This window comes from Mesoplodon densirostris, chromosome 18, assembly GCF_025265405.1.
Source record: "Mesoplodon densirostris isolate mMesDen1 chromosome 18, mMesDen1 primary haplotype, whole genome shotgun sequence".
Classification (NCBI taxonomy): domain Eukaryota; kingdom Metazoa; phylum Chordata; class Mammalia; order Artiodactyla; family Ziphiidae; genus Mesoplodon; species Mesoplodon densirostris.
In genome coordinates, this window is record NC_082678.1 from 47,290,362 (window position 1) to 47,317,782 (window position 27,421).

The window sequence follows — 27,421 nt, forward strand, 5'->3', positions numbered from 1 at the left end:
AGAAACCTGTATGGAGAAGTCGGGCTGTACGATAAGAATAGCCAATATAACTGTCATATGTTGAAAAGTTTGAAATGTTTACATTTTTAAATGTAAAGCAAAATTTCACTATAAAACAAGGGAGGAAAGAAAAAAAGGGAATGCAGGAAGAGATGAGTGTCTGTTATATTCCCAGCTTCATACTAGGGAATATAAAAGAGGATTAGGTTGTGGTTCCTTGCCTTCCAGGGACTTATAAATCTATCTGAGGAGCAAAACCAAAGTTACCAAAGGGTGTGAAAACTATTTCAAAAAAGAGACAAATGAGACTGAATAGAAGAATCTTTTTATAAAGGCAAGATATGAGTTGGGCCTTAAAGGAATAAGCATTATAGGCAGGGGACTGAGGAGGAGAAAGGGAATGAGAATGGTACATGACGAAGATCTCAATGTATATCTGACCAAATTCTTCAACATTCTTGATTTTAAAACATTCCTTAAAAATGGAAAGGTCTTCATTAACATTACAAAAGATATCTCTTATTCTTTTGACAAAATTCAACACCCATTTATGATAAAAACCCTCCAGAAAGCAGGCATAGAGAGAACTTACCTCAACATAATAAAGGCCATATATGACAAACCCACAGCCAACATCGTTCTCAATGGTGAAAAACTGAAACCATTTCCACTAAGATCAGGAACAAGACAAGGTTGCCCACTCTTACCACTATTACTCAACATAGTTTTGGAAGTTTTAGCCACAGCAATCAGAGAAGAAAAAGAAATAAAAGGAATCCAAATTGGAAAAGAAGAAGTAAAGCTGTCACTGTTTACAGATGACATGATACCATACACAGAGAATCCTAAAGATGCTACCAGAAAACTACTAGAGCTAATCTATTAGCTCTAAACTAGAGCTAATGAATTTGGTAAAGTAGCAGGATACAAAATTAATGCACAGAAATCTCTTGCATTCCTATACACTAGTGATGAAAAATCTGAAAGAGAAATTAAGGAAACACTCCCATTTACCACTGCAACAAAAAGATAAAATACCTAGGACTAAACCTACCTAAGGAGACAAAAGACCTGTATGCAGAAAACTACAAGATACTGATGAAAGAAATTAAAGATGATACAAACAGATGGAGAGATATACCATGTTCTTGGATTGGAAGAATCAACATTGTAAAAATGACTATACTACCCAAAGCAATCTACAGATTCAATGCAATCCCTATTAAACTACCAATGGCATTTTACACAGAACTAGAACAAAAAATTTCACAATTTGTATGAAAACACAAAAGACCCCGAATAGCCAAAGCAATCTTGAGGAAGAAAAACAGAGCTGGAGGAATCAGGCTCCTGGACTTCAGACACTACTACAAAGCTACAGTAATCAAAACAGTATGATACTGGCACAAAAACAGAAATATAGATCAATGGAGCAGGATAGAAAGCCCAGAGATAAACCCATGCACATATGGTCACCTTATCTTTGATAAAGGAGGCAGGAATATACAATGGAGAAATACAGCCTCTTCTACAAATGGTGCTGGGAAAACTGGACAGCTACATGTGAAAAAATGAAATGAGAACACTGCCTAACACCATACACAAAAATAAACTCAAGGGCTTCCCTGGTGGTGCAGTGGTTGAGAGTCCGCCTGCTGATGCAGGGGACACGGGTTCGTGCCCCGGTCCGGGAAGATCCCACATGCTGCGAAGCGACTAGGCCCGTGAGCCACGGCCACTGAGCCTGTGCGTCCGGAGCCTGTGCTCCGCAACGGGAGAGGCCACAACAGTGAGAGGCCCGCGTACCGCAAAAAAAAATAAAAATAAAAAAAAAATAAACTCAAAATGGATTAAAGACCTAAATGTAAGGCCAGACACTACAAAACTCTTAGAGGAAAACATAGGCAGAACACTCTATGACATAAATCACAGCAAGATCCTTTTTGACCCACCTCCTAGAGAAATGGAAATAAAAACAAAAATAAACAAATGGGACCTAATGAAACTTAAAAGCTTTTGCACAGCAAAGGAAACCATAAGATGAAAAGACAACCCTCAGAATGGGAGAAAATATTTGCAAATGAAGCAACTGACAAAGGATTAATTCATCTCCAAAATTTACAAGCAGCTCATGCAGCCCCATATCAAAAAAAACAAACAACCCAATCCAAAAATGGGCAGAAGACCTAAATAGACATTTCTCCAAAGAAGATATACAGACTGCCAACAAACACATGAAAGAATGCTCAACATCACTAATCATTAGAGAAATGCAAATCAAAACTACAAAAACCTCACACCAGTCAGAACGGCCATCATCAAAAGATCTACAAACAATAAATGCTGGAGTGGGTGTGGAGAAAAGGGAACCCTCTTGCACTGTTGGTGGGAATGTAAATTGACACAGCCACTGTGGAGAACAGTATGGAGGTTCCTTAAAAAACTAAAAATAGAAGTACCATATGACCCAGCAGTCCCACTACTGGGCATATATCCTGAGAAAACCATAATTCAAAAAGTCATGTACCACAATGTTCACTGAAACTCTATTTACAATAGCCAGGACATGGAAGCAACCTAAGCGTCCACTGACAGATGAATGGATAAAGAAGATGTGGCACATATATACAATGGAATATTACTCAGCCATAAAAAGAAACAAAATTGAGTTATTTGTAGTGAGGTGAATGGACCTAGAGTCTGTCATACAGAGTGAAGTAAGTCAGAAAGAGAAAAACAAATACTGTATGCTAACACATATGTATGGAATCTAAAACAAAAAAAGGTTATGAAGAACCTAGGGGCAGGACAGGAATAAAGACGCAGACGTAGAGAATGGACTTGAGGACACGGGGAGGGGGAAGGGTAAGCTGGGACGAAGTGAGAGAGTGGCATGGACTTATATATACTACCAAATGTAAAATAGATAGCTACTGGGAAGTAGCTGCATAGCACAGGGAGATCAGCTTGGTGCTTTGTGACCACCTAGAGGGGTTGGATAGGGAGGGTGGGAGGGAGACGCAAGAGGGAGGAGATATGGGGATATATGTATATGTACAGCTGATTCACTTTGTTATAAAGCAGAAACTAATACACCATTGCAAAGCAACTATACTCCAATAAAGATGTTAAAAAAAAAAAAAGCTCAAACTCAAAAAAAAAAAAAGACATCTCTTATTAATATTTTAGGGATTTCCCTGGTGGTCAAGTAGTTAAGACTCCACGCTCCCAATGCAGGGGGCCTGGGTTTGATCCCTGGTCAGGGAACTAGATCCTGCTTGCCTGCCACAACTAAGAGTCCACATGCTGCAACTAAAGATCCCGCATGCCTCAACTAAAGACCTGGCCCAGGCAAATAAATAACTATTTTTAAAAATATATTTTAAAAAGAAACCCCTCAAACCTTCAACCAACAAATGTTATAGTTAATGGTAAAGCACTAGAAATATTTGCATTAAAGTTGAGAACAAGAAAAGAATGCCTATAATCACTTTTACTTAAAATTGCTCAAAAGTGATCTATCTAAATAATAGATGTAAATATTGGAAATGAGATTAAGATATGAGAGAAATGGCTGAAAGACAGGACAGAAACAGATTATGAAGGACATGCAAGGCAAGAAAAGGTAGTTTGGGTTTCCCTGGTGGTGCAGTGGTTGAGAGTCCGCCTGCCGATGCAGGGGACACGGGTTCGTGCCCCGGTCCGGGAAGATCCCACATGCCGCGGAGCGGCTGGGCCCATGAGCCGTGGCCGCTGAGCCTGTGCATCCAGAGCCTGTGCTCCGCAAGGGGAGAGGCCACAACAGTGAGAGACCCGCGTACCGCAAAAAAAAAAGAAAAAAAAAAAGAAAAGGTAGTTTAATTTAAGTGATATTTTTAAGACTTACTTATCAGAAGCATATAAGAAGATTAGATGGGATACCAACTAAATAAAGGAAGAGCATCATAAGTAAGCCAAGCCCTAAAGCATAAAAGTAAAAAGTAAAGATCCCTTAAAATCAAGTCATAGTCACAACAAGCATCCTCAGAATTACCTGGCTAAATACAAGTTCCATTTGCTGACGGAGCATAATTTTAATTCTGCACTGAACAGCAAGATAGTCAATGATCTACAATACAGCTAATAATGGATTTATATTTTTAGAACTGGTATGGGTCAAGTGGTTGTCATTCCAGTGCTGCCTGATGAATCATTCACTTGTCCCTGGTCTCCTTTTCGCACACTCAAATACCTAATTGCATCCCACCTTTCAGTTGACCTTCAATCTCACACAGACAATAGGATCCACTCAGCATATAACTTTCTCAACTTCCTTAATAGTATTTGTGGCACTGCCTTTCTCTCTTTTACAGTATGACTTCTCTTCTAATACAATCCTCTAAAATACAATAAAAAATTTCAGTGAAATGAAATGTCATATGACACAATAAAAGCTTTGTATGAGTTCTATAGAAAAATCAACAATTTAGAAATTGATGACCACATCTTTATTATCTTTAGAGATGCCTACATTTCACTCTTCTCTACAAATGTCAAAATACAGTTTTTGAAACATTCAGCAATTTTATAATTTTGGTTTAATTTCACAAATGAAGTATGTGTTTTTGTTTACTAGGTTATTGTTTTGATAACAACAGGAGAAAATACCAGTACTCCTAAATTATAGTAAGTCATTATTTGTTATCTGGAATTATCAGAATATGATGGATTCTACTGAATGAAATATTTCAATTAAAAACTTACAAAGAATAAAAAGATTAAATATAACACAAACTGAGAATACTTTAATCTTCCTTTGAAGACTCAAGAAGGCCTCATACTCTTTCACCCCAAGGAAATATGGTTACAGGTTTCATTATTATCAACCTTTTAAAGTTTAAAAAGCAGCAGAACCTCAAAACATAAGCCAGATGAAAGCAATATATTAAGAAGTTTATGTTTAAATATATACTTATTTTTAGTCAAAGAAAATACATAGCTTTTTAAAATAAAAATTTGAAACCGAGAGGATATGAATTAGTTACAGTCTCATTTCAGTCCCAGCACCCAATTCATGTATTTTACTTTTCTTGCCCAGTATTAAGAAGATTCTAATTCACAGAGGTAGTAGTGTACTCCCATGTACAACTTTAAGTGTGTAGGGAAGTACAGATCTTCATTTTTTTTTAAAGGCCAGGACAGAACCACTCTTTGATACTAAATATATACAATGTTCAAATGTATGCAGAAGAGAAACTTGAACACCTCAACTAACTGAAGAGGTTAGTTTTTTAAAGCAAAACAAAGCTTATAAATATATTAGAGTAACAAAAAGACATGAAGGAACCTTAAATGCACACTGCTAAGTGAAAGAAGTCATTCTGAAAAGCCTCATACCACGTGATTTCAACTTTTGGAAATGGCAAAACTACAGAGAGAGTAAAAAGATCAGTGGTTGCCAGGGGTTTTGGAGAGAGGAAGGAGGGATGATGGACAAATATGCAAGCAAAGGGGATTTTTAGGGCAGTGAAGCTGTCTACAGGTAAAGCAGGATTTAAGAGAAGAGTAAAGAGAATTAGCTTTACACGAGCCATCGAGAATTAGCTAACAGAGACAAACAATAAATTATCCAAAAAAGCCTTGAGATCACTTGAGGAAGATTAGCTCACCTGGGAAGGTCATGGAAAGCTGACGTAAAATGCCCCAAGGGCAAAGGACTGTACTAATACAGTAGAAGGGTGTGTTACTAAGACACCACACTCAATGTTAAGCTATGCCAGCTTTGTCTCACTTTTTCCCACGAACAGAACTGCCCTCAAAAATGCTACAAAGGGGCTTCCCTGGTGGCGCAGTGGTTGAGAGTCCGCCTGCCGATGCAGGGGACGTGGGTTTGTGCCCCGGTCCGTGAGGATCCCGCGTGCCGCGGAGCGGCTGGGCCCGTGGGCCATGGCCACTGAGCCTGCGTGTCCGGAGCCTGTGCTCCTCAACGGGAGAGGCCACAGCAGTGAGAGGCCCGCGTACCACAGAAAAAAAAAAAAAAAAAAAAAGTTAAAAAAAAAAATGCTACAAAGGACCCGTGCAAACTTTTTTAAGAGGAGAAGAGGAAAAGTATCAAAGCAAGTAAAATAGAGAGAAAATCATGCTTTAGAGAGGAAGAATAACCCCTGGAAGCAGCAGAAAATTAAAGGTGAACACTCTATACTTTCAAAAAAATCTAAGGTAACATAAAACAAAATCAAAACAAAAGGAATCCAAAAAGACACAATACAATATAACCAAATACTGATATAATAAGAGCAAATGTTCTTAAAATAAAGACTATCTAAAACCTACCTTGGTGAACATGAAGATAAGTGAACAAATACTATGGATACCCTAGGCAGAAAAGCAAGGAGAAACAGGCTGACCTAAAGCTTCTCCATTGCAACCTATAATGCCAGAGAAGATTAATTATCTATACTTTTTTTGTTTAAAAGAAAATCCATTAAATTTTTATTTTATTTACACAAAAAATAAATATATTTGCTTTCTAAAATACTGAAACAATACTGTCAGAAATCTTCGTTCTACCTTTATCCAATTTCACTTTTCTCTTCAGAGGTAACCACTGTTAACAGTTTAGTGCATATCCTTTCAGGCCTTTATCTGTGCATCTACACAGATAAAGGCACAAAAGAAATGCTTAGTTGTGTGTGTGGGTGTTTAACAGAAACGTATCATACCATCTTATTTAACAACCACATTATTTGACTGAACAATAGATTTTACACCTCTTTACGTGTACATACACATAAATATACCACATTTTTAAGCTGATATACAGTATCCCATAGAATGGATGTACCATATTTAACATGACCCTAATGATAGACCGTTTTAGGTTGTTACCAGTTTCTTACCACTGAAAACAATGCAATAAACATACATAATTTTACATAGCTATCCATACAGAAATATTTGCATATGTGCTAAAAAGAGCTCTTTATAAAGAAAACTATTAGATCAAAGAACATATTTTAAAAGATACTGTCAAACTGACCTTTAAAGAAATTATAACAATGTATACATCCATCCAGTACCTGAGAGAACCCATTTCCCTACACCCTTGCTAGCCAAGGTTATCATCATTTTCATTTTGGACAATTGTTTAAAGAACAAAATGTATCTTGTTTTGTTTACGGATGTTAAACACTATGTCACATGTTTACTGGCCAATTTTAAAATTTGTTTTGTTTGTGAATGGCCTTAGTAATATTTTTTTCTTTTTTCTACTGGTTGTTTGTGATAATTGTTTATCAATTTTTAGGACTTCTTTATATACTCTAGATGCCATTCCGTTGTTATACGTGTTGCAAATATTTTCCACAGCAGGTCGCTTGTATTTTAATTTTGTTTTAGGTCTTTCTTCTTACAAAAATTTTATAATTCGATATAGTCAGATTTACCACTTCTTTTGTTTTCCACATTTGGTATCTTTAGGAAGTCTTTTCCTACCAAAAGACTGTATTTTCTTCTACCATTTCTATACCTTACTTACTTACTTACTTATTTATTTATGGCTGCGTTGGGTCTTCGTTGCTGCGCACAGACTTTCTCTAGTTGCGGCAAGCTGGGACTACTCTTCGTTGCAGTGCACGGACTTCTCATTGCAGTGGCTTCTCTTGTTGCGGAGCACGGGCTCTAGGCGCACGGGCTTCAGTAGTTGTGGCACGCAGGCTCAGTAGTTGTGGCTCGCAGGCTCTAAAGTGCAGGCTTAGTAGTTGTGGCACACAGCCTTAGTTGCTCCACGGCACGTGGGATCTTCCCAGACCAGGGTTTGAACCCGTGTCCCCTGCACTGGCAGGCGGATTCTCAACCACTGTGCCACCAGGCAAGTCCTCTACACTGTAATTTTTATGTGTTTAACAACATTTGGGCTTTTACTTCATCTGAATTCAAGTTTATCTTAACAATGTGCTGTACTAACACTATTTGCTGAACAGTACATCTTTTCTCTATTGATGTGAAAAGCCACTTTTACCATATGCTGAATTTCTATGGATAAATGGGCCTGTCTCTGAACTTTATCTGTCCCCTTAACCTATTTGCCTAGTCCACAAATATTTTACTTACTACCTTTGTAGTAATGTTTGGATATCTGGTACAATTAGTTGCTTTCTCATTAATCCTTTATAATTTTTTCATAACCATTTTTCTCTTCCAGATGACTTTTCAAATCAAGCTGGTCAAATTCATGAAAAATTCTGTTTGAATTTTGATTGGGATTCTATTTAATTTTATTAATAATATGAAAATTCTGACACCTTCCCATTATTCACGTTTTTCACTAGAAACAGGGCAAAGTAATCTTTTCTACTATATTACCTGATAACAAAAACAATTTATTTCTGAATGCCATCTTGTTTATGGCCACCATACTAAACCCAATCATTCTATAGTTGATTCTGTTGGATTTCCTACGTAGATGCTATCACCTACAAATATATTTGGTCTTTTCCTTTCCTATAGTTTTATCTAATTCTTTTTGTTGCCTCACTGCATTGGCTAGAATCTCAAATATAAGTTTAAATGGTAGCAGGAACGTAGGAATTCTGAACTTCTTCTAGACTTTAATGGAAATGCACTTGATATTTCTAATGTTTGCTGTAAATTTCTGGCAACGAGCCTTAATCAAGTTAAGAAAATATCCTATTCCTTATTTTCTCAGAAACTTCTAACAATCAGGATTATTAAAAATACTATTTCTGTATTTCCTGGATTGATCACATTTTTTCTCCTATTAATATAATAATTACACTAACAGGTTTCTAAATATTGAAAAACCTTTGCATTCCTGGGATAAATCATACTTGGCCATTATTAACTTTTCTCATATGCTACTGGATTCAGTTGTTATATTATTTAGTAGCTTTATATCTGAGTTCATGTAAAAAATTAGTGTGTAATGTTCGTTGTTATTTTCCTTTTGCCTAGTCTCACTATCAGGGTTATTCTACCCTTATAAAATGAGCTCCTAAGTTTTCCACCTTTTTCTATGTTCTGGAAGAGACAACATAATCTGGGAAGTTACTGGTCCTTAAAGACTTGACAGAAAGTCTAGGCTTGAAAATCATCTGGACTTGAAATCTATAACTATTTTTACCATTTCCTCTACAGTCAATTATCTATTCAAGTTTTCCACCTCTTCCTGAACAAATTTTATCATATATATTTTCCTAGAAAATCACTCGGGTCATTTAGATTTTCAAATCTAACAGGACAGAACATTCTCATAATTTTGAAAAGCACCTGAGTTCATTTTATGCTGCCTTTTTCATTACTATATTGTTCATTTGTGTCTTTTTTCTTTCAGTTTTGTCTATTTTTTTAAAAATCTTTTCATATTTACATACTCTGTAACATCCTTTTTTTAGACTTTATTTTTTAGAACAATTTTAGATTTACAGAAACAAATTGAGTAGGTAGTGCAGCATTCCCATATTCTCCCAGACCCACTGCAATTTCCCCTACTATCAATTTTTTAATTAATTAATTTTTAGCTGCATTGGGTCTTTGTTGCTACGCGCAGGCATTCTTTAGCTGTGGTGAGTGGGGGCTACTCTTCGTTGCGGCACGCAGGCTTCTCATTGCGGTGGTTTCTCTTGTTGCGGAGCACGGGCTCTAGGCATGTGGGCTTCAGTAGTTGTGGCGCACGGGCTTAGTTGCTCTGCAGCATGTGGGATACTTTCTGGACCAGGGCTCGAACCCGTGTCCCCTGCATTGGCAAGTGGATTCTTTTTTTTTTTTTTTTTTTTTTTTTTTTGTGGTACGTGGGCCTCTCACTGTTGTGGCCTCTCCCGTTGCGGAGCACAGGCTCCGGACGCGCAGGCTCAGCGGCAATGGCTCATGGGCCCAGCTGCTGTGCTGCATGGGGGATCTTCCCGGACCGGGGCACGAACCTGTGTCCCCTGCATCGGCAGGTGGACTCTCAACCACTGCGCCACCAGGGAAGCCCAGTTTTGTCTATTTTTAAAGCTAGTTTTTAATTTTACCAATCAAGTTACCAAGTTATATTTTCTATTTAATTAATTTCTGCTCTTATTATTAATTCCTTCCCTCTGCTTCCTTTAACCTTATTTTCCTTTTTTCTTGAATTGAATGTTCATTTCTCATCTTTGTTTTTTTTTTCTTAAAAGAGTAAAGACCATCTAATTTTCTGTATGCTATGTGGGCTATATCCCAGAGGTGAGTACCCTCATTACTGATTTCTTCACTTCATAAGTTTTATTTTGCTCTCTTTATTCCACAGTTATTTAGAAGTATATTTTTAAATGTTCACATGAATAGACTTCTCTTTTCTCTCCTTTTGCTATTAATTTGTATTTTTATTGCATTATGGTCAGCAAATGAGGCCTACGTGATTTCTGCTTTTTTGGGATTTGAGATTTTCTTTGCAGTCTAATGCATGGCAATTTTTTTCCTTAATATTTATAACTCTGATTGGGAAAAATGTGTAATATAAAAATTGTTCACTTTTCACTTGTCATTCATTTTGGGAGAAAGAAAAAATTAGTCTCTAGCATGCAAAGACCCACAGAAGTCTATTCATGAGTCCATCTTCAAAAAGGTACATAATGACAAAATCTACCCAACAATAGAGGAATCAAAATAAGAATACAAGAATGGTCCAAACTCATCAAATTGTACACATTAAATATGTACAGTTATTTGTATATCAACTATACTTCATTACAGCTGTTAAAAAATACAAGAATGGGAAAGTGGGCCTCCCTGGTGGCGCAGTGGTTGAGAGTCCGCCTGCCGATGCAGGGGATACGGGTTCGTGCCCCGGCCTGGGAGGATCCCATATGCCGCGGAGCGGCTGGGCCCGTGAGCCACGGCCGCTGGGCCTGCGCATCCGGAGCCTGTGCTCCGCAACGGGAGAGGCCACAACAGTGAGAGGCCCGCATACCTCAAAAAAAAAAAAAAAAAAAGAATGGGAAAGTGTGGCACAAAGGAACTAGGGGTGAACATCAAATCAAACAGTACAAATATTATCAACCAGGACAACATAAAAGTAACAGACTCCCTTCATCTTTCATGGGGGGAAATCAATGTGTAAAATTTGATTTAAAAAAATAGAGGTATAAGTTTATTTTGCTATAAGTAGCTATTAGATGAACTAACAACAGATAGTACCATTTCCAAACTCAAAGAAAGGGTGACAAAAAATATTAAAAACAGGTTGTAAAGTATAATTCTATCTTATAAATCTTAAGGAAAAAAAGATGTTCATGTAAGTTTTGTAAAAACATGAAAATATGTGAAAAAATTATAATATACAGAGGTGATGGTGGCCACTTCTGGAAAGTGGGACTGAGAAAGTAGGGGGTTATGTTTACTTTTGACATATATTAATTTTGGTAATGGAATTTTGTTTAATGAATAGTGAACTTAAAGTCAGAAAACTGCCTCTATTAGTGTCATAAAATTGGATAATTTTAATCTCTCCTATCCTCGATTTATCTATAAAATAAAGATGTTTGTCATATCCACAAAAATGTTTTCATGTTATTATTCATGTTTATATGCCCTAGAGTAGTAAGAACACAGAAGGCAGGCAATACACATTTGCTGAGCTGAATCACAAATTACCTGTTTCAAGTTTGTTAAAATTTATTTCATTTCTTTTCCAAAACTACCTCAAAGAATTTTATAGCCTAACTGCTATCCAACCTTCAGAAATGCTAAAATGTTACAAAGGCTAAAAGAGGTGCCAAAAAATATCTTACTTGTAAGAGGTACATAAACATTTGTTTCTTGCTATCATAGTAAATATATGTTCACATCATTTTCAAAAATAGGAGAAAAAGCAAATCCCTTCATTTTATTTCCTTACTAAAAATTGGGAGACACTAAATCTACTTCCCAAATTTACATTTAGATCTGTAAGACAATTTTTTTTTGCTTGATGAGCACTTTTAAGTCAATTCTTATCTCAAATTCTATAAAAACTTGGCCACCTGAAATCAGGTTCTCCCCTTCTCAACTGATTTTTAGTCAAATTAAAAGCTCTATTCTTGGGCCTTCCCCGGTGGCGCAGTGGTTAAGAATTCACCTGCCAATGCAGGGGACATGGGTTCGAGCCCTGGTCTGGGAAGATCCCACATGCCGCGGAGCAACTAAGCCCATGCGCCACAACTACTGAGCCTGAGCTCTAGAGCCTGTGAGCCACAACTACTGAAGCCAGCGTGCCTACCACAAGAGAAGCCACCACAATGAGAAGCCCGCGCACTGCAACAAAGAGTAGCCCCCGCTCGCGGCAACTAGAGAAAGCCCGTGTACAGCAACAGAGACCCAACACAGCCAAAAATAAATAAATTATATATATATATATATACATACATACATACACACACACATATATATAAAAGCTCTATTCTTGGCCATAATGTTTAAATATTCATCCTGATTATGAGGGTAATAAGCATGACTTGCAGTCAGCTCACACAAGGTATCTAGAAGAAAAGGATCTGAAGTGACTTAGAAATAAGACATTAAAAACCAGACATGCCTTCAATAATATAAAAGTACATTTGCAGGCTTATAAAAGTACATTTGCAGGCTTCCCTGGTGGTGCAGTGGTTAAGAATCTTCCTGCCAACACAGGAGACCCGGGTCCAAGCCCTGGTCTAGGAAGATCCCACATGCCGCGGAGCAACTAAGCCCATGTGCCACAACTACTGAGCCTGTGCTCTAGAGCCCGCGAGCCACAACTACTAAGCCTGTGCACCTAGAGCCCGTGCTCTGCAACAAGAGAAGCCATCGCAATAAGTCCGTGTACCGCAACGAAGAGTAGCCCTGGCTCGCCACAACTAGAGAAGATAGGAAGGGGATGTGATGCAAAACACAGAAACTGAAACACTAGAACACATGAACCCAACTGTATTTCAAATGAATGATATAACTACATGAAGAGTGAGAGGAAAAAACAGTACAAAACAAATACAACACAGTATTTGATTATATACTCTCAGTCTTGGGCAGGATGGATGGGGGGAGAACTGCATACAAACTCTGGACCCTTTCCAGGAGATTTGTTTTTTGTAGTGGTATGAGCGTAATAATTTTAAAACTATTTTGGAAGTATGACAGCCCTCCTAGAGGACAGTGGCAACATCTGGAGATATTTTTGGTTGTGGCACCCAGTGGGTAGAAGCTAGGGATGTTGCTAAACAACCAAGAGTGTACAGGACAGCCCCCACAGCAAATAATTATTCAGCGCAAAACGTCAACTGTGCAAAGACTGAGAAACCTTAGTATACATATGAGCTAGGGTGTCTGTATATGTGTTAATACACACATGTATGTCCTAGTTCCGTCTACTTAAAGGGCCCAGAAGCAAAGACATCCCAGTAGTAACGAGTACACTTAGTGCCCATATCTTGGTCTCAAATACCATTCCCCACTAAGAGGAACCAGGGCTTTCTAGAGCAACGGCTGATTCTAAGGTTAAGACAGGATAGGTGAACAATAAGCTTGGAATATCCTGTTATCCTAGAAAGTAAGGAGGTGCTCACAAAAAATGACAGGGGCATAGATAAGAGCCAACTGAAGAGGCTCCTGTGGGACAATCTGGGACAATTCAAGCGCCAAAACAGTACAATAGTAATGAATGATAACTGAAAATATAAGAACCCATGAGTTAATACCAATAATGAAAAGAGAAGTATATAAAAAGGAGAAAAAGAAGGTCCACTGATTACAGTAAAATGCTGAGTGCTAACAAATACAGAATGAGTAGTGGGGTTAGAAAATCATCACTTTGCCACCACTGTAGTATAGAATCATGCAAGCAAGAATCATCAATGGATGTTAAATCTAGGGGAGAAATTATCGACAGGAAAGAAAAATGTTTGCATGATCTTAAAGTATCTCCCCACTTATCTGCTGAAAAGGAAATAAAAGAAACTGTATAGTGGAGACATTTAGACTGAGTGATCAAAATTAACATCATCATTGAGGGACAGATGGACATTCTGTGTCCCTAGATATGATATCCTGAAAAGAATATAAAATTATTTATGTAGTATTCTGTCCAAGAATGCATAAACTGGATCTGATCATGAGGAAACAGACAAACATAAAATGAGAAATACTCTACTAAAAAAAAAAAAAGACTCACAAATAACAAATGCTGGCAAGAAAAGGGAACCCTCATACACTGTTGGTGGGAATGTAAATTGGTGCAGCCACTGTGGAAAAAGGTATGGAGATTTCTCAAAAAACTAAAAATAGAGCTACCTTATGACCCAGCAATTCTGCTCCTGTGTACATATCGAAAGAAACAAAAACACTAATTTGAAAAGATACATGCACCCCAATGTTCATAGCAGCATTACTTACAATTGCCAAAGTATGGAAGCAACCTAAGTGTCTGCCAACAGATGGATGGGTAAAGAAGATGTGATATATATACAATGGAATACTACTCAGCCAAAAAAAAGAAAGAAAATCTTGCCATTTGCAGCAACGTGGATGGACTTGGAGGGCATTATGCTAAGTGACCTAAGTCAGATAGAGAAAGACAAATACTGTATGATATCACTATATGTGGAATCTAAAAAAAATACAACTAGTGGATAAAACAAAAAAGAAGCAGACTCACAGATATAGAGAACAAGCCAGTGGTTAGTTACCAGTGGGGTGATGGAAGTGGGGAAGGGGCAACATAGGGGTAGGGAGGAAAAAGGAGTTATTATGGGATTATATGAAATCATGTGTGAAGCTTCTGAAAATTGTAAAGCACTATAGAATTTAAAGAATCATTCAATAAAAAGATTTTTTTCCAGACTATTCAAAAATATTAATGTCATAAAAGACAAAGAAATGTTGAGGAAATGTTCCAGGTTAAATAAGACTAAAGTGACATGACAACTAAATATACCAAATCCTAGACTGGATGCTGTACCAGAGAGGGGGAAAAAAATGCTATAAAGGACATTATTGGCCCAATTAACAAGACTGATGTAGATTAAATAAAAAGTATTGTGACAGTGTTAAATTTTACTGAAATTGCTAACTGTACTGTGGTTTTATAAAAGAATATAGTTATTCTTAGGAACTGCACAATGAAGTACCTGGGGGAAAGGTCGTTCATGCATGCAACTTACTCTCAGATGGTTTTAAAAAAAATACTGTGGAGTGAAGTAAGTCAGAAAGAGAAAAACAAATATCGTATATTAACTCATATATGTGGAAGCTAGAAAAATGGTACAGATGAACCTATATCCAGGGAAGGAATAGAGATGCAGACGTAGAGAACTGACATGTGGACACGGGTTGGGGGAAGGGGAGGTTGGGACGAATTGGGAAATTAGGATTGACATATATATACTACCATGTATAAAATAGATAGCTAGTGGGAACCTGCTGTATATAGCACAGGGAGCTCAGCTTGGTGCTCTGTGATGACCCAGATGGGTGGAATGGGCAGGGCGTGGGAGGGAGGTCCAAGAGGGAGGAGATGGAGGTATACATATAGCTTATTCACTTCATTGTACAGCAGAAACTAACACAACATTTTAAAGCAATTATACTCCAATTAAAAAAAAAATACTGGGGCTTCCCTGGTGGCGCAGTGGTTGAGAGTCCGCCTGCCGATGCAGGGGATGCGGGTTCGTGCCCCGGTCTGGGAAGATCCCACATACCGCGGAGCGGCTGGGCCCGTGAGCCATGGCCGCTGAGCCTGCATGTCCGGAGCCTGTGCTCCACGGCGGGGGGGGGGGCCACAGCAGTGAGAGGCCCGCGTGCCGCAGGGGGGAAAAAAAAAATACTGTACACACACAGCTAGAGTGCAAAAGATAGAGCAAATGGTAAAAAATAACAATAGGTGAATTTGGATAAAATGTATGAGTATTCTTTGTACTAATCTTACAACTTCTCTATAAATTTTAAATTATTTCCAAATGAAGTTTTTTAAAACCCACAGAAAATCTTTTAAATACCTAGAACATGAAGTTAAATGTTCCCCCTATATTCCTCACCTACAAAAATAGAATATTATAAAATATCAGATGCTATAAGATACTATAAAATAGCAGTAGTCAAATCATTTCATGCTTCTTTCATTAACGCACTTGCATTAACTATACTAGCCACCTCATAAAGTTCAAATACAATAGTGATTGGATGATAAAAGATAACACAGTAAGACAAAAAGGAAAGGCATTAGCAGTAAAAACAACAAAAAAGCTTTCATTTTTCTAATACATGGATTCCAGACAAAAAAATTTTGAAGAGCTTTGAAGCACCTACCTTCCTATTGAACATAAGATAGTTAAGACATGCTTAGGATAGAATTTAACCCAACTAACTTACTTGTTTGCTCTGCTTTAAACATACACACGTTTATGTCAAACGGGTAAATAATACTATGTCAAAATAAGACCCAGTTTTAAAATCAGACCAAATAGCCCAAACCAATATTTGAACTCTCACAACAATAGTTTTAATTTAGAATATGTCTCCCAAAGCTGTATTTTAATTTACTACTTTGTCCTTTATGAGAGGATTTTAAAAAAATCACAAAACAGAGAAACTTACAGTTCATCTCGTTGTCTCTGGGACAGCACCATTTTGGCTGTAATGTCAAGCTTATTTGATATAGTGGTATGTCCCTCCTTTGGGAAATCAAAAAACTTTGCAATCCCTGGATTTATAATTAAATATGCCACTAAGTGGCTTCCACGCAGGGGAAAATGATTCTTCCACAAGTGAATCCAACAAGTAACCAGGAGATATTCAACAAGTAAGGTTCATTCCACCTAAGAAGAAAGAGAGAAAGATTATTTCTTTCACTTAGAACTTAAATTATTTCTAAATTATTATTTGCAGTATACACTTTCAAAGGTGAGGTTTACTATGATGGTAATATGAATATCAGATGATGTTTTTTAATGTACTGTGAAAATCAATGCCAAAATAGTCATTTTACGAATTTTAAATTATCTTTAATAGTTTACTGAGCAAAAAGAACACTATTTTAAAATTTACCCACTCACAACCATGACACCTGCTAGATATATTGATATCAATTTTATTAAATTTTGAATATTAACATACAACTTCTAGAGAAGACAATAATTTTCCCTTAATGATAAAAAAACAAATTTTCTAATTTACAAAAAGAAGCATTACCTGAAAAAAGTAACAAAGATAAGTACTTCAGAAACTGTCCACAAGCCAAAGGTTCCAACCATAACTGAAGTAACCTTCAAGACTGAATATTAGTTACTAGTGATCTTAGAATAGCTGATATTACTTATAATGTAAACAAGCCATTTAGCAATCTCATGCCCTCTTAACCAATGCATTTAATCAAGAAATAATTTAGGAACTTCCCCAGCGGCACAGTGGTTAAGAATCCACCTGCCAATGCAGGGGACACGGGTTCGATCCCTGGTCTGGGAAGATCCCACATGCCGCAGAGCAACTAAGCCCGTGCGCCACAACTACTGAGCCTGCGCTCTAGAGCCTGGGAGCCACATGAGCCCGCGTGCCACAACTACTGAAGCCCACGTACCTAGAGCCCATGCTCCGCAACAAGAGAAGCCACTGCAATGAGAAGCCTGCGCACCGCAACGAAGAGTAGCCCCTGCTCACCGCAATTAGAGAAAGCCCGTGTGCAGCAACAAAGACCCGACGCAGCCAAAGATAAAATAAATTTTTTTAAAGAAGAGGTAATTTAGCATTGTTTCAATTTATTGTGTACTTAAGAAGTATGTGTTTAAAAAAAAATTAAAAACTGAATGAAGTACATCTTCTTTGTGCTCACACAGTAATCCAATTCTGTAACCCCATTACCTAATATTTCAGAGCCCTTTCTTTACACTTGCAACACTATAAAGCCAATTTCCATACAGTATCTAAAAAGTACTGTGATCAGCTCAATGAGAGTAAATGTAGGTAAAAGAAAAATCAAGAATTGTTTCTTAAAGAATTATTCTTCAGGGACTTCCCCGGTGGTCCAGTGGTTAAGACTCCGAGCTCCCAATGCAGGGGGCCCGGGTTCGATCCCTTGTTGGGGAACTAGATCCCACATGCCGCAGCGAAGATCCCACATGCCACAACTAAGACCCAGCACAGCCAAATAAATAAATATTTTTTAAAAAAATTATTCTCCAAGGGCTTCCCTGGTGGCACAGTGGTTGAGAGTCCGCCTGCCGATGCAGGGGACACGGGTTCGTGCCCCGGTCTGGGAAGATCCCACATGCCGCGGAGTGGCTGGGCCCGTGAGCCATGGCCGTTGAGCCTGTGCATCCGGAGCCTGTGCTCCGCAAGGGGAGAGGCCACAACAGTGAGAGGCCCGCGTAACAAAAAAAAAAAAAATATATATATATATATATATTCTCCAAATCTCCTGTATAAACTTACAAAAGTTTAATATTAGCATGTCTTATCACACTGTATAAAAATAGCTAGACAGAACGTCCACTGTAATTAGAAAATACAGTTGACCCTTGAACAACACAGGTTTGAACTGCATGGGTCCACTTATAAGTGAATTTTTTTTTCAATAAATATGTACTATGGGACTACACAATCTGAAACTGTGGATACGAAGAGTCAGCCAACTGTAAAATTATACGCAGATTTTTGACTGTGCGGAAGTTTGACGCTCCTAGCCCCACACTGTTCAAGGGTAAACTATATATCTGAGTAAGTCTTACTTAAAATGCAGACTATTGGTACCTACAAAATTCAATTGGAAGGGACACTTCAAAGGAATAGGAAATCATCTTCCAAATGAAATTAATGTCTAGTGAAGGGCATGTAGAACCACCTACTAAGAGACACATCACGGACAGAGGAGACAAAGACTATTTCTTTTTGTTTTAAATACATCACATCTTGGACGTCCCTGGCAGCCCATGGTTAAGACTTTGCCTTCCAATGCAGGGGGTGCGGGTTCGATCCCTGGTCAGGGAGCTAAGATCCCACGTGCCTCACAGCCAAAAAACCAAAACTTAAAAAACAGAAGCCATGGACTTCCCTGGTGGCACAGTGGTTGAGAGCCTGCCTGCCCATGCAGGGGACATGGGTTCGTGCCCCAGTCCAGGAAGATCCCACATGCTGCAGAGCGGCTAGGCCCGTGAGCCATGGCTGCTGAGCCTGCGTGTCCGCAGCCTGTGCTCCACAACAGGAGAGGCCACAACAGTGAGAGGCCCGCGTACCGCAAAAAAAAAAAAAAAAAAAAAAAAAAACAGAAGCCACATCATAACAAATTCAATAAAGACTTAAAAAAAAATAACCCTTTAAAAAATAAATATATGATATCTTTTAAAAAACTGAAATATATTTGACATATAACATTGTGTAAATTTAAGGTATATGTTAATTTGATACATTTATAGATTATAATATTATCATTGCCTTTGTAGTGATAATTAGTACCTCTATCATATTACATAATTTTTTAAAAAGTGGTTGGAATAATTAAGTTCTAGTCTTTTGTTGAGCAAGTTTGATGATTATAATACATTACTGTTGTCTACACTCACTATACTGTGCCTTAGATTTCTAGGACTTCTTCACTACTCATTGCAAGTTTGTACCTTTTTTTCAATTTTTATTTTTTATTGTGGTAACACTGGTTTATAACATTATTTTAGTTTCATGTATACAGCATTGTATTTCTACTTCTATGTACCCCACAGCGTGCTTACCACCAAAAGTTTAGGTTCCATCTGTCACCATACAGTTGATTCCCTTTACCCATCCCTTCCCCTCTGGTAACCACTATGCTGTCAAAGACCATTTCTTGAGTACCCTTTCCATGCCATGTCAGGCACGATTCCAGGCACTGGGGATAGAGAGTGGTGAATAAGCCAGTCAAGGAGGAAAAATGAGAGAGCAGACCCTGCTTTTAAATAGGAGCCCTGAGTCAAAGAGTGAGTACTCATATGTTCCCAATGGCAGCTGCTGATTTCAATGGAGATCCTTCTCCACTGAGCAATACTAGTAAATATAATCAGGGATTTATTTTATAATCTTGAATTATTCTTCTGACCTGTAGCCCAGTTACCTCAAAATAATAGCTGAAAGCCACCACTACCACTATGTCTAAATCCAGAGAAATATGACTAATGTGAGTAATAAATTGTGGATTGAGAACCAAGCACAATGGACAACTGAGAAAACCAACCATCTTTGGTATTTAACATCTCTTAATTATTTAAGCCTCATTTTTCTAAATCTCACTAGTCATGCCATGCCAAACTATCTTGGAACTCATACACTCTAACGAAGGTTACAGTAGGGTAAGGATTATCTGATGTTGTGACTATGTGAACTGTCTACAGATTTCCATTATCTGGGACAATGGTAATCCACTGACAGAGAATTAATCATATAAATCAGAGTAAAAAAGAAACATAGCAAAAATCCCTGTTTTAATCAGGAAATAACTCTACTGTATTAGGTACATTACAGGGTCCAATTTAATTATGGAGAGACTGCCTCTAGACAAAAAAGCAAATTAATGTACGAGAATTACAATAGTACTGGAATACTAGCATGATCTAATAACGATAAAACCAAGGCATGCATAAATCACTGAATGTATAGTAGTGTAATGCACAAATTTATTCATTCAACAAACATACACAAAACAGTTACTATGAGCCAGGCATCAGGTTTAATGAGGGAAAAGAAAAGACTTGGTCTTTACACTGAAGAAGTTGCAGTCTACTGGAAGAGTCAGCCAAGAAACAGGCAATTAAAACTGCGTGAAAAGTGTGACAAGTACTTCCACATAGCGGGTGATGATTCAAGATAAAGCTGAAGGGGACCTCCCTGGTGGCACAGTGGTTGAGGGTCCGCCTGTTAATGCAGGGGACAGGGGTTCGAGCCCTGGCCCAGGAAGATCCCACATGCCGCGGAGCAACGGAGTCCTTGCGCCACAACTACTGAGCCTGCGCTCTACAGCCCGCAAGCCACAGCTACTGAGCCTGTGTGCCACAACTATTGAAGCCCACGCACCTAGAGCCCGTGCTCCGCAACAAGAGAAGCCACCACAATGAGAAGCCCATGCACCACAATGAAGAGTAACCCCCACTCGCAGCAGCTACAGAAAGCCCACGTACAGCAACGAAGACCCAACACAGACTAAATAAATGAATGAATGAATGAATAAATACATTTTTAAAAAGATAAAGCTGAAGAGGTAAGCACAGGCTAGGTCACAAAACAAGCACTGGTCTTTATAATTTATCGGACAATGGTAAACCATTAGATAAGTTTTTTAGAAAAATCATTCTCATTTATATAGTGAAGAATGGACCATGAGGACGGGAAAGGAAGAAACCAGATAGAAGGTTTGCAGTAATGAAGGTGATAGATGATGGAGATCTACACTAGAATAGCAGCAGTAAATAAAGAGAACTAGAAAGGTGAGAGTAAAAGGTCAGTCAAGGAGTCGACTCAAAAAACTTCTAGATTTCTAGATTAGAAATAAGTTGAACGAAGTAGAACTATGTGTGAGGGGATGAAGAAGTAAGTGTGACTCATTCCATCTTTAGATACACTGAATCCAAGGTGCCTGTGAGATTTCTAGTCAGAAGCTGTACAACCAAGTCAGTTCTGAAAAGAACCAACCTATGGGGGGGAAAAAATAAGGTCTGGTACTTACCAGCTAAGAGATGGTATAACTGAAGCCATGACAAAGGATGACATGACCTATGGAGAATGTGTACAGTACGATGAGCAGAAGCCCTAGGCTAGAGCCAGGCAGAGCAACACCAACACTTAAGAGTCTACAACAGAGGCTGAGAGGAAGCAATTAAAGAGGTAAAAGTAAAAAGAAGAGAGAATATGTCACAAGTCAAGGAAGTATTTCAAGGAGAGGCAACCAACAATACCCAAAGTTACCCAACTGTCAAGTAAAATAAGGTCTGAAATGGGTCTGTTCCATTCAGTATAGAGCTCCTACTGATAACCTTGATGAGAATGGTTTCAGTAAAATGGTAAGGGCATGGTTCAACACCGCAAAACCCACATCCAAATGGGCTGATGAGTGCAAGAAGATGAAGTAAAGATGGTACCATGAATAAAAATCTTAGAAACAGATGGAAATGTTAAAAAGCAGTTTTTCTGGGTTGTTGTTTTTCTCAACCAAGCGAGATGCTTAAATGCTAATGGTGGAGAAAAAAAAGACTCAAGAGAAATAAAGGAATGAATAATTTTAATATGACCATTTTCACCCCCTAATTAACCAAAGGCAAACAATGAAACAACCAGACATGATATATCCCCTGAGAGAATAACAACACGCCACCTATAAAGTATTCTTTTATTTTATTTTATTTTTTTATTTTTTTGCGGTATGCGGGCCTCTCACTGCTGTGGCCTCTCCCGTTGCGGAGCACAGGCTCCGGCCGCGCAGGCTTAGCGGCCATGGCTCACGGGCCCAGCCGCTCCGCGGCACGTGGGATCCTCCCAGACCGGGGCACGAACCCGTGTCCCCTGCATCGGCAGGCAGACTCTCAACCACTGCGCCACCAGGGAAGCCCTATAAAGTATTCTTGCCACAAAATCGAATCTGAATCTGTTCAAGTCTCTGGCTCCAACTATCAATTTGCAAGAAGTATAGAGGGCAGAAGAATATGTTAAAGACACCACGGGGATATAACCAGCAAAATCCAGATTGTGAAAAGCCCTATAAAATAAATGACCCAGTTTCTTCAAATAAATTCCAAGGAAATTAAAAAAAGAGTTGGAAAGGGAAACCTATAGATTAAAAGAGATAAGTGATATAACCATTGGACTTCATTGACCTTACTTAGATCTGAACTTTTAGAAAGTGTAAAATAAATAATTTTTGTAAAACAAAGCAATTAACAAACATTTGGGGAAATGTGAACATTGACTGGATGTCTGATGATATTAAAGAATAACTGAGTTTTTCAAGGGATAATGGTATCGTGATTATTTTTTAAAGTCGTTTAGAAATATACAATGAAAATTTTATCAGTGGAATAACGTGTCTGGGATTTGCTTCAAAAAAATTTGGAAGTGTGGATGGAGGGACATATATGAAACAATATTAGCTTTGAGTTGATAACTGTTGAAGAGGGATAATGGGTACATGAATGGTTATTATTCTCTACTTTTGTTTATGAATCTGATGTTTTCCATAATAAAAAGTCTTTTTAAAAAATCAGAATAGGGAAATACTCAATGGAAGGAGGAGGAAGAAAAAGGAATGAGGGATCCAGATATAAAGTTGGCTTACCTCTTCTACTGTATTAGAAAGGAGAAAAAGATGCAAAAATTTTTATATTCTGGGAAAACAGGAAGTAAGGTCATTTGCTGGCTGGGGGAGAAAGGAAGAAGGCAATAAGAGGCTTGAAAGAGCTGCTATGAAGAATGAGGGCAAAGGAACACAACAGGAAGTACAGGAAGGACATTTTTAAGATTGGAGACCATGAATTTTTGCTGGTGCCAATCTACAAAGATGTGATTTTTCTGTAGCAAGTATGTATAGTCGTCTGGCTACAGAAACAGAAAAGTCATACATTAGAGATCTAGGATTGGGTTGAGGGTTTACAGGATATGTGAGATGAATGCATAATGAAGGGAGTTGAAACAATGGATCAAAGAGCCTAAACTACCTTGTGCAGAAAGTGATAACATGGGAGACGAACACTTGAAAGGCTGTAGTAAGAGAGTGGGATGATTAAATTTAAAACGTCTCAATTTGCTAATTATAATTAATTGTGATATTATTTACTACTATAGGTTAATAATGTTTTTATTACAACTAGCTAAGTATTGATGACAAATGGTAGAGAGAGACAATAGGTATGATGAGCCCTAAATGCAGATTAAGAAAGAAGATATGGGTTCGAGCCAGTCATCAACTCTATAAATCTGAGTAATTCATCTAACTTTTCTGGAAAGAAGATAATATCTAAGGTTCCTTTTAACTCAGATTATTTTATCCTCTATTAATTTCCTAGCTTTAAACTTTCTTCCCTTTATTTAACATACATATTGGTTACCAGAAAGCCCAAGTATCATACTTAAGAATTTAATATAGACAAGGTACAGTATTTCTCAGATTTACCTTTCCAGTTACCTTTTAGCTTAATATTTTAATATATAATTGCAAAATATCCCATAACAACAAAAATAAATGGTTCTCAAATGGAGCAAAAGACAGAGTTTAGAGTACTTTGCAATGAACAATCTATATTTATAACCAACAATACAAATAAACCAGGCAGTATTTTCATACCACCTAGTGGAGGAGTTCTAAATCTTTTTGGGGGTCACTGGACTCCTTTGAGAATGTGATGAAAGCCAAGACCTCTTGCCTCAAAAAAGGACATATGAAGATAAACAAAATATTACATACATGCATTTTAAGGGGGTTCACAAATCCTTCCAAAGTCAACATAATGAATGAAAAGACTTATCATTTTTGAAATGTATTTTGGCAGTACTTCAATAATCCCCTCTAAGCTACTTGTATATATCACAAACATATTTCAAAGAAGAGTTTGGTTTGTTCATTTGCATGTCAATATCCAGACGTTCTTAAGAGATCAGATCCGTGTTGCCTGAGCACTAGAAACAGAGGCTTCTTCAGTATGCTTTCTGGAATGCAGAATTCTTAAGTATTCTGTATTCTAATACTATATCCACTTTTCTGCTACACCAGTGCAGCTCTCCTAGACAACAATGTTTATGATTTGGATAAGTACCTCACCACAGAAAGAGAAAGGAGAAAGGAGAAAAGTAAAAAAGAAAAGAGAAGTAAGAGAATATTAAAAAATAATCTTACAAATCAGGATGGTGAGTGAATTATTAAAGTTCCTCTCATTTTGTTTCAATGCGTTAAAAACACTGGCTAAGGTTTCACACTTAGCCAAGTTTGCAAGTTCTTTTATCTCCCATGGACTTCCCAAGGACACCAAGGCTCACTACTAACGGATTCACACTTGAGACAGACATTTCAACAACAATAATACCATCCTATAATCTCTGAGCAAACGATTTGAAATTTTTCTCCTGTCAACTTCTTTTGTATTAGGCTGTGTATCAATAGTTACGTTAAAAATTACCTGGAAAACTACAATAGAAAGTGGTAACACACTGAAAGAGACTACACGGACAGGACACAGCTACAAGATCTGCAGAAGTCTGGTTTTACCAAGGTGGGAAATAAAGTCCACCAACACAGCTCTCAATTTCACCCCATTGCAATGAGAGCTTTTGGTCCGAAAGTTAGGGACTTAAAGCTTCAAGGCTAATGGGAATTTTCTGCTCAAACAATATTGTTTTAAACGCTAAAGCCTTCAATATTAAAATATTGATTGGTAAGGTCTTACCCAGCGATTTTCCAATTGAATATTTATTAAAAAGAAGAAAATCACAATACTTGGACCATTCTTAAAATGGGACAATCAGCCTCATGTAAAATTGGTGTAAATCAAAAGAATACCCTAGAATTTGAGGCATTGTGATGTTAAGGCTTCAATTTTTTTTTTTATTTTTTTATTTTTTTTGCGGTATGCTGGCCTCTCCCGTTTCGGAGCACAGGCTCCGGACGCACAGGCTCAGCGGCCATGGCTCACGGGCCCAGCCATTCCACGGCGTGTGGGATCTTCCCGGACCGGGGCACGAACCCGTGTCCCCTGCATCGGCAGGCGGACTCTCAATCACTGCGCCACCAGGGAAGCCCAAGGCTTCAAATTTTGAGATCAGTTTCCAGCTTCAAGGAAACTAAAGCAGAAGGTTGTTACATTTTTTTATGAAAGGCTTTTAGCAGAGTTTTTTACAGTTTTATTTTAGCAGAGTTTTATTTCTATGCAATGCAGAATTCTTCTCCAGAATTCTTCTGTATTCTTCTCTCTCTTCCTGGTAACACAGTATTACATACAGTTTTGAAGTAATGATGCTTACACAACAGCATTTTGGGGGAATGTTACATTGATCTCAAATTATGAACACTACAAAATGTCAAAATTATGAGGACTGACACAACTTTGCCTTAGAGAGTACTAGACTGGAACTTGTCATATTATGTTTAAGGAAGACTTAGAGTGTTCACTGATGTTTATGATTTTAATATTTCTGAAGGCCATTACAGTGACTTGGATATGTGCTGAAAGCCAAACTTTTAAACAAAGAACTTTTTTTTTTTTTTTTTGGCTGTGTTGGGTGTTCGTTGCTGCGCGCAGGCTTTCTTTAGTTGCGGCGAGCGGGGGTTACTCTTTGTTGTGGTGCACGGGCTTCTCATTGCAGTGGCTTCTCTTGTTGCACAGCACAGGCTCTAGGCGCGCAGGCTTCAGCAGCTGTGGCACGTGGGCTCAGTAGCTGTGGCTCACGGGCTCTAGAGCGCAGGCTCAGCAGTTGTGGCTTGCGGGCTTAGTTGCTCCCCGGCATGTGGGATCTTCCCGGACCAGGGCTCAAACCCGGGTCCCCTGCATTGGCAGGTGGATTCTTAACCACTGTGCCACCAGGGAGCCCAAACGAAAAACTATTTTAAATAAATCCTATTTCAACACACACACACACACACACACACACACACACACACACAACACCTTTATAAACTATTATTTCACTAATAATCTACATTGTTCTTTGCTAACCAGGAGTTTATGAAATAGGGGAAAATAATACAGAAAATAAAGGATGTGTCTGACGGAAAACATAAACAGCAATTATATGGTAATAGTAGAGGTGACATAAAAAATGGAAACTGTCAGATTTACTTATTATTAGATGTACATTAAGTGATTGCCAATGGTTCCTGCTCTCATGAAATTGTCACTCAACAATGCCTTATTTAAAGAGGGTCAGCATGGCTTCCCTTGTGGTGCAGTGGTTAAGAATCTGCCTGCCAATGCAGGGGACACGGGTTTGAGACCTGGTCCAGAAAGATCCCACATGCCGTGGAGCAGCTAAGCCCACGTGCCACTAATGAAGCCCGCACTTCTAGAGCCCATGCTCTGCAACAAGAAAAGCCACCGCAATGAGAAGCCCACGCACCGCAACCAAGAGTAGCCCCCACTCACTGCAACTAGAGAATACCCTTGCGCAGCAACGAAGATTCAACGCAGCCGTAAATGAATGAATGAATGATGACAGCTAAGCGAACAAGGTATATTTTTTTTAAAAGTAAAATAGAGGGTCAGCAAATTATCTACCTTCCTTGAATAGCACATATTATATTATAGCTCATAACCCTAATCCAAATAATATATTCCAGATACAGCTATGAGGCAAGGCAGAAGAATTATTGAGTACCTTTTCATACTAGTTTTCTAGAGTTAAATAGAATCTCCCGTTTCTTCATAAACTGTGCGCTTCATGAGAAATGAAAACTGAAGCAGTCATCTCCCAAAACATGGTGCTGGCCCCCGGATGAGAAATGTTTTTTCACTTGTGCTGT

At 38.2% G+C, this 27,421-nt stretch overlaps 1 protein-coding gene across 1 annotated transcript in view; it reads right to left on the reverse strand.

Annotated features, from left to right (window-relative positions):
- The window catches only part of PAFAH1B1 (platelet activating factor acetylhydrolase 1b regulatory subunit 1), a 79,605-nt gene that overhangs the window by 24,734 nt on the left and 27,450 nt on the right, over positions 1 to 27,421 (reverse strand). Inside the window, exon 2 of the mRNA XM_060080704.1 lies at positions 16,564 to 16,784. Coding sequence (XP_059936687.1) covers positions 16,564 to 16,595 — 32 coding nt within the window. The 5' untranslated portion in view covers positions 16,596 to 16,784. The remainder of the gene's footprint in view (positions 1 to 16,563; positions 16,785 to 27,421) is intronic.